Source organism: Hibiscus syriacus, unplaced genomic scaffold, assembly GCF_006381635.1.
Source record: "Hibiscus syriacus cultivar Baekdansim isolate YM2019G1 unplaced genomic scaffold, ASM638163v2 tig00010968_pilon, whole genome shotgun sequence".
NCBI classification, from domain to species: Eukaryota; Viridiplantae; Streptophyta; class Magnoliopsida; order Malvales; family Malvaceae; genus Hibiscus; species Hibiscus syriacus.
This window is the reverse complement of record NW_024062239.1, coordinates 692,812-702,115: the sequence shown is the minus strand read 5'-3', so window position 1 is coordinate 702,115 and position 9,304 is coordinate 692,812. Positions and strand designations below refer to the sequence as shown.

The 9,304-nt window shown below is 34.4% G+C and overlaps 1 protein-coding gene across 1 annotated transcript; it reads left to right on the top strand.

The window, feature by feature from the left end:
* The first annotated feature begins 1,538 nt into the window (after positions 1-1,538).
* LOC120204463 (V-type proton ATPase 16 kDa proteolipid subunit-like) lies at positions 1,539-6,779 on the top strand. Its single transcript, XM_039204548.1, has 3 exons — positions 1,539-2,057; positions 6,322-6,414; positions 6,495-6,779. Exon 1 carries the CDS (start codon positions 1,693-1,695, stop codon positions 1,996-1,998), a length of 306 nt encoding a protein of 101 aa, XP_039060479.1. The 5' UTR covers positions 1,539-1,692; the 3' UTR covers positions 1,999-2,057; positions 6,322-6,414; positions 6,495-6,779.
* Positions 6,780-9,304: the final 2,525 nt, after the last annotated feature.

Sequence of the window (9,304 nt, the reverse complement as noted above, 5' to 3'; positions counted from 1 at the left end):
AAATAATATTATTCATTATTAAATATATAAAGATTTTTATTATATATTATTAAAATATAAATATAATATCTTATATTATTATAATATAATTGATTATTTTATATAATATTAAAAATATAATATTATATTATTATAAATATTAATAAATAAATAAATAATATTTTGATGAAAATGATATTAAAATATTTTATTAATATTAAATTCATAAAATAAAATTATTTTGAGTATTTATTATTTGAAGTGAAAAATTCGGTAAATGACTTACAAAAAATGAATCCGTAAGTCATTTTACAGAAAACACAAAGGAAATTCTGTTACTAAGAAAATGAATTACATTCCGGAAAATCAATTACGTGAAACAAACACGGGAAAATATTTTCCGGAAAACGAATTACATGAAACAAACACGGAAAAACATTTTCCGGAAAACGGATTACGTAAAACAAACACGGAAATTCAAAGAAAATCAATTCCGTAATTCCAATTACGGCAAACAAACACCCTAAATGAAAAAAAAATTGAGGACCACATTATTTTATTCCATAAAAAGTAATATTGTATTTTATTCAAAAGTACAAGGAACTCTTGTGTTTTTCCAAAATTCTTTAGTTAGTCATGTGTTGTTTGATAAATCATCAAAAAATTAAGTACATAATATATTTATTTTATTCCATAAAAAGTAATTTTGTATTTTTATTTTTCTAAAATTTAATATTATTTAATATGTTTTATATTATTTTTAGAGCACTGGTAGTCCCTAAATTTTAAAAAAAAAACCTTGTAATTTGGTTGCCAAACTTTTAAAATTTACATTGAAATCATTAAACTTTTAATTCAATTAAAAACTTACATATATATATATATATATATATATATATATTCTTAAAAATTAAAAATATTATTTAACAGTTGAAATTTAAATTTTAAAAATTTTAAAATAAAATCAATACTTTAAAAAAATTTATATGCTATTTATCTTGAAATGAACTTAGAAACTAGAATAGGAATTTAGAAATCAAATTTAGACATAAAATTAAAGAATATTTAGGCTTAATATAAAAATAAGTGTCTATATTTTACTTAAAACTGACTCTTGGTGCCTAATTTTTTCGTTAAAAATAGGTATCTATGTTTTATCCGTTAAACTTTTAGGTGTTTACCATTAAAAACCATTAAATGACACATGTCACATTTATATTTATATTTTTTAAAATAAAATATTATTTAAAAAAATTTAAAAAAATTGAACGTGGTATGTGTGACTCAACGGTAAGAACTTAAAAGTGTGATGAAAACCATATTGACATTTATTTTTAATAAAAAACTATTTAAACGTTAATTTTAAGTATAGTTTAAACAATTATTTTTGTATTAAATCAATATTTAATAATGAAAGAAAAGATGAGAGCAAAACGAATGCCTTAATATTGGGCCTTAATTTCGGCCCTTTGTATATAGTCCATTCCCTCCATTATTTTCACATTCAATTATTTTTATTCCGCTATTTTTTTCTCTCCCCAAACACATTCCCTAAAAAGAAAAAATAAAATAAAAAGAGAGCTGTTCACGAGGGTCCTCTGAGAAATTTCCTGGTTCTGTCTCTCCTCTGATCTGGAAAGAAATCGACCCATCACATAGTTTCCAAAGCTGTTCAAATAATCGACGAAATTGTTGAAGAACTGAAAGTTTAGGATGGACTCCACATTCAGCGGCGATGAAACTGCTCCATTCTTTGGTTTCCTCGGTTTTGCTGCTGCCCTCATTTTCTCCTGTATGAGAGCTGCGTATGGGACGGCCAAGAGCGGTATAGGAGTGGCCTCGATGGGAGTGATGAGGCCGGAGCTGGTTATGAAATCAATAGTCCCCGTTGTTATGGCCGGTGTTTTGGGTATTTATGGGTTGATTATTACGGTTATTATTAGCACTGGGATTAACCCGAAGGCCAAATCTTACTACCTTTTCGATGGCTATGCTCATCTTTCCTCTGGTCTTGCTTGACGCCTCGCTGGTCTTTCTGCCGGCGTGGCTATTGGAATCGTGGGTGATGCTGGTGTTAGGTATTGTCATCTAATTTGCTTGGAATCATTTGTTTTTGCTGTTTTGCATTTCAAATCTCTAGAACTGAAAGGTTGTTTGCACGAATAAAATTTCATTTGCTGCATAGATTTTTTCGAAGCTGGTCATAGTAGTGAAATATGAATGTGTAATCACTGTGATTATGTGCTTCACTTCTCACTCACATTCACAAATTCTGATAAAACTATAGTGGTAAGCTTCTTGTCGAGTGAATTCAACCTTGGATCTTGGATCTGCTGGAATCTTACTTGGTTCACAAAATGTAATCTATTTCAATTCATGTAAGGTATGTGGAAGTTACAAAGATTAAAAGCTTCGAAAGAGAACTATTAGAGTATATCAAATTCAGCTTCTAATCTTTATAGCTTATAGTTTGTTTTGTTATCTAGTTTATTGTTATCAGTTAGTTAGCTGATTTGTTAGCAGTAGTTCTTGATTAGTTAGTTAACTTTACTCTGTATATAAACCAGTATGTGATCCTTCTTGAATACACAAGAGAAGTTTTACTCACTTTACAGCTTCTTCAATTGTTATATGGTATCAGAAGTTTGCTTTCTTTCCTTCCACACTTCATCATGCTTGATTCATTGAATGATAGTTTCGACAATGGGGCAAATCCCTATTACTTGCATCAATCTGACAATCCTAGCATGATATTGGTGAGTCAGTTGCTTTCAAATGATAATTTCCACTGCTGGAAAAGGTCAATGATGCTTGCCTTATCTGCTAAGAACAAGCTTGGATTTGTTGATGGTTCAATTCAAGCTCCGGATCCTTCCATGGTAAACCAATTCAATGCCTGGACAAGAGCCAATAGTTTGGTTAATTCTTGGCTTCTCAATTCCGTCTCCAAAGACATTGCTGCAAGTTTGTTGTATCACACGACTGCTGCTGAGATTTGGAAAGATTTGGTTGATCGTTTCCAGCAGGCAAATGGACCACGTTTGTTTCACTTAAAGAAACGTTTATGCGAGCTCGGGCAAGATAAATTGTCTGTAAGCAATTACTATACTCAGTTGAAAATTGTTTGGGATGAATTGTGTTCAATTCGACAGTTATGCAGTTGCCTCCAATGTAATTGTGGAGGAGTGCAGCGTATGCTTGTTGAACAGCAGCAAGAACAAGTAATTCAATTCTTAATGGGGTTAAATGAGTCTTATGCTCACATAAGGGGACAATTCTGTTAATGGATCCTCTTCCTCCCATTTCAAAAGTTTTTTCTTTGATCGTTCAAGAAGAGAATCAGCGAAACATACAGTCTTCTCATCCCATTTCCGAGCCAACATTTGCTGCTAAGTCTCAACCCGTCACTAATACTCGCAAAAATAGACCTTTGTGTAGCCATTGTAATCTTCTTGGCCATACAAAAGACAGGTGTTACAAACTGATCGATTATCCACCTGGCTACAATTCCAAGAATTGGTCCTCTTCGACCTCTTCTCGTGGTAAGAGTTCTCAGGCTATTCATACCAACTCTTGAACACGCTGATTTGAATGATGGAGCTTCTCTTGGCTCTAATAACTTCATTGATGATACTCTCCTGGGCTCTACTAATTCAAATAACAATGCCTTTCCTGAGCATACTGAATCACATACGGATGTTGCTTCAGAACCTACTACCTCGACTGATGAAATTCCAATACTAGTTCGACGCTCATCTCGTACTATTCAGAAACCTTCATACCTTCAGCATTATCATTGCAATAATGCTTCCTCAAAGTGTTTATATCCCATCGAAAGTTTTGTTTCTTCTTCAAAACTTTCCACCGAGTATGGAGCATTTGTTGCAAATATCTCGACTATTGATGAGCCTTCTTATTATCATCAAGCTGTCAAGTCTTCTACTTGGAGAAATGCTATGTATGATGAACTTCGAGTCATGGAAGAGCTTGGAACATGGACCATTGTTCCGTTACCCACTGGAAAGATTGCTGTTGATTGCAAATGGGTCTATCGAGTGAAGTATAATGCTGATGGCTCGATTGACCGGTGTAAAGCCAGACTGGTTGCTAAGGGCTTCACACAAATTGAAGGCATTGATTACATGGACACTTTTTCACCTGTTGCCAAAATGACCTCATTTCGAGTCCTTCTTTCTCTAACAGCAGCACACAACTGGAACTTGTTACAATTAGATGTAAACAATGCCTTTCTAAACGGCACGTAGGATGAGGAAGTTTATATGAAACTACCTCTCGGATACAAATCTGAATACAAAGGGTCTAACACGGTTTGCAAGCTTCACAAATCTATTTACGGTTTGAAGCAAGCATCCAGACAGTGGTTCACTACATTCTCAAACGCTGTTCTTCAACTTGGTTTTCAGCAATCTCCATTTGAACATTCTTTGTTCACAAGGGCTGTGGCAGTGGATTCATTGCTCTTCTTGTTTATGTAGATGACATAGTTTTGTCTGGGGAAAATCTACAAGATTTACATGAAATACAGAGTCTTTTACAAAAGCATTTCAAACTAAAGGAGTTAGGGCCCCTGCGTTATTTCCTAGGTTTTGAAGTTGCTAGGAATAACACTGGAATCATTCTATCCCAGAGGAAATATGTACTACAATTACTAGCAGATACCGGATGCTTGGGTACCAAGCCAGCCGAATCGCCAATGCTTTTGTCCTCGAAGTTAAGTGCAAATGAAGGAGAATTACTTCCTGATCCCCAGGAGTATCGTCGATTAATAGGCCGTTTGTGCCCTTTTGTCCAATGCTTTTGTCCAATCCACTAATCACTTGAGCATATTTGTTGACTCGGACTATAGTTCCTGTCCTGATACAAGACGCTCCACAATTGGGTTTTGTGCCCTTTTTGGTAACAGTCTGGTGTCCTGGAAATCAAAGAAACAAGTTGTTGTTAGCCGATCTTCTTGCGAGGCTGAATATCGAGCTATGGCCATGGCTACGTGTGAATTAGTTTGGCTCGTTTCTTTGCTCTCTTCTTTTCATGTGAATGTTGGTTTTGCAAGATTGTATTGCGATAATCAGGCTGCAATCAACCTTGCAACTAATCAAGTGTTTCATGAGAGAACAAAGCATATAGAAGTTGATTGTCATTTTGCACAAGACAAGGTGAAAGCCGGTTTTTTGAAGTTATTTCACGTCCGTTCCTCAGACCAGTTGGCTGACATCTTCACCAAAACACTTCGGCCTCCTGTACATCGAGATTTCATTACCAAGCTGGGCCTTTTTAATATACATGCACATCCAGCTTGAAGGGGGGTATTAGAGTATATCAAATTCAGCTTGTAATCTTTATAGCTTATAGTTTGTTTTGTTAGCTAGTTTATTGTTATCAGTTAGTTAGCTGATTTGTTAGCAGTAGTTCTTGATTAGTTAGTTAACTTTACTCTGTATATAAACTAGTATGTAATCCTTCTTGATACACAAGAGAAGTTTTACTCACTTTACAGCTTCTTCAATTGTTATAAGAACATTTTTATTTTCTTTTAAATTCTTGCCGATGCTTGCAGAGAAGCTGAGAATTGTTGCTATTGAATATAGAATATAGATCCGTCATAATTTATTACAAAGCTTAGAATTTATTGGCCTCGATGGGAGTGATGAGGCCGGAGCTGGTTATGAAATCAATCGTCCCCGTTGTTATGGCCGACGTTTTGGGTATTTATTTTTTGAATGATGTAGTGAATTTAGGGTTCCTATTTACGAATTTATATTTCTTCTTGATTTTTTATTTCATTGCTTTGATTTTGAATGTTCTGGCTGCTAATTCTGATTGCTTTAAATTTCCCCCTTGTTCATCATGATAATAATTGGTCTTCATGTTTTGATTGTTAGGCTTATATATTTTATAGACGCAAGCATACCTGCATAGATCGTCATTTTTTTGTTATTCGTTGCATATCTATGTTTGAGATTAGGAGTTTGTGATTTGATTTGTAATTCAACCATGATTAAATGATGCATTTCAATTGTGTAAATTCTAATCTAATTAGCAAAGTTCCCATAGAATTTGGATGTGTTTCCCTATGATTAAAACCTTCATTTTAAACCTATTTTGAGATTCAGGATCCTTGCTAGTATTTTTTTTTTTGAATTGCATATATGTGGTAAAGCCATAGGCTCATGGTTTCATCCTTAAATTTAGCTTCTTTTGAGTAGATATGAATCTCGTATTGAAATATGCTTGGTGGGTTTTGTTGTGTAATGAAATTTGTACTCTTTTTTTTTATTTCTATAATGAATTATAAATTATGTTTATACATGTTTATAATTGAAGAGGAAGTGTGAAACTAATGCAAGAGTTAGAAGAAATGTCGAGTTAACTACTAATCAAGGATCTCGGGCTTTTGTCGCTAGCCGATATCCTAAGGTAAGTTGGACACTTTTGATATTTATTATAAAGTTTATTTTTATTTTAAAGTCTAATTTTTATTTTTTGAAATCACATAGCGCAAGGATGATGAAGAACCAAATAGGATGGTTTTCTTCAAGGCAACTCATTATTCAAATGACAAAGGATGGACAACATCTGAGGCACAAGCAAAATATGCAAGACCTCACAAAATTAAGTATTAAATTGTAATTTTTCATCTAAGGATTATTTTATTCATGAATGACTTTTTAGGAGAAAATGGTGGAGTTGCGATCAACTCCAGTTGAAGAAGGAGCAGAAAATATGTAAGCATTGGAATCACAACCGACTCAAGGATTGGATTGAGATTGCTACTACGAAATATTCCCCAAGTCATATTATTATCATATTATTTTTATTTTCTGTAAACATTTAAACATTTTTATATTTATAGAAATGAAATTATTATGTTTTTATTGAAATATTTGTTTAAATTTTATTATTTTGCAATAAGTGAACTATTTTTTTATTTAGATTTGTATAAATAATTTTATTTTAATATATAGTCATTAAAAAAGTGACAATTTTTAGTTTTGCCACTATATTGGTGACATTATATATGGTGACGTTATGAATAATCATCATTGATAATATTTATTAGGTCACGATATATTGTCACTAAAAATGTGACTATCTTTTTCGTCACATATAAGTTAATTTTAATGTATTATTTGTGACAATATAAACTATCAATAATGAAATCTTATTTAATTTAGTGACGTAACCGTCATAGAATATAAATTATAAAGTGACGTTATGCGTAAAAGTCATTCATAATATTATTAGGTAACATTTATATTATGTCACTAAAAATTTGACAATATCTATTTCGTCACCTATAGGTTGATTTTATCCGTGACGATATAAATAATAAATAACGAAATTTTACATAATTTAGTGACATAATTAGTTGTCATTGAATATTAATTATATAGCGACGTTATATATAAATATCATCCATGCTACTATTAGGTGACGATATACTATGTTACTAAAAATGTGACAATTTTCTTTTCGTCATGTATACAATTTAATTATTGTGTTATTGGTGACAATATGATTTATTAATGACGAAAATGTACATCATTTGATGACAAAAGTAATTGTCACTGAATGCAAATTAACTGTGACGCTATCCATTAACGTCACTATATAAACAATACATGACGATAACACATACATCGTCACTTTTGACATTTAGTGACACACCTAGGGTGATGATCGTCGTGACATTGACTTTTACGTCACAAAATACATATAGTGACATAAATTGAAGTTTTAGTGACAATAACCTAGATGCTACTAATAAGAAAATTTGTTGTAGTACAACCGCTTGAAGCCCACACTAACTTGAGCCTTCAGCTCCTCATACCCAAGTTATATGACACCTATTACATCTCTTACCTCATTCCCCAATTCAGTCATTGTCTCCGCCAATTCCACTTGAGTCTTATCGACTCTCCTCATTCGATCACCAGAGATCATATGAGCTCTACTGGCCGCTCACGCTACTTTATTCTCATCTAACTTTTGTCGATCCATAGAACACTTCTCCTGTATGACAGGCGCTATAAATTATTGCTCCTCACCTCTGTGAGAGCTTTTTGATCCACCATTACACATGCGATTCCCTTTAGTTCATCGGCACCTCAATACCTGCAACACAAATGAGGCCCTATCATGCCTAAAAAGAAGAGCACCACTGTGCTAAATTCATAGCACCTATGTGCTTGAATTAACGATTGAGTACCTCTGTGCTTCAATCGACAATCTGACGCCTCTGTACAATTAAAAATGATTGAGCACCTCTATGCTTCAGTGTAGAATCTGCCACCTTTGTGCTTTGGGATGATTGAGCACCTTTGTACTTCAATCTAGGATCAGGAACCTTTGCTCTTTTCGGATGATTGAGCACCTCTGTGCTTCAATCTAAAATCTGGCACCTTTGTGCATTAAAAAACGATTGAGCACCTCTTTTCATCAATATTTGAATTGGCACCTCTATGCATTAAAGAAACGATTGAGCACATCTGTGCATCAATCTTTAAACCGGCACCTCTGTGTAGTTACCACGCTATTTCACCCTGCCTACTCCACACGCTAGAGCATTTGGCGTATGGTCAAGTCATCCTACCTCCTCCACGCATTAAAGCGCTTGACATGAACACTGTCCACCTTGCATACTCAACATGTCGAAGCGCTTGGCGTGAAATAGAAACGAAGAAACTAAATCATCTGCCAAAACCAAACCAACCTGGCTGTGATACCAAGTGTCACATACATAACATCTCGGTCCTGTTGTTATGTCGTGCAACACTTGAATGGGACAAATCCCAGACAAGTCAGCCTTTCCCAACATAGATCCAAGCCTCAAACTAACTCATAATTAAGCAAAGCCACATTGCCCAAGAATCATCCCTTTGTTCATTAGTCGATCCCACAATATCTTGTCCAAACAAGCAAGCCACATATTAGTCCCAAGCCATAATATAATCCCAAAGCCACAAGTAATCTTGGAGAAGAGATCCCGCAGGGCATGGCGAATGCTAGGCTGCAACCCCACTCCTCACCCTAGAGTGTGATATGGGGCCCATTGGCCCCAAACCGTCCCTATGTATCATCCTAGAGAGACATCGTACCATTCGCTTGGTTTCGATGCCCACACACCTAGGTTCCCCGTGAACCTAGGAGAAGGTCGCTTACACCATGGTAGCTCTACATGCTAGCTCAGGGTGTGGGGGATGGTGTAGACCCAACACCAGATCACTTCCCTCTAAAGAGCTAAAGAAACTTACCAGCTATGACACCAGTACATGTTGGAATGTCTGAACTGAGGCCATTACCTTGA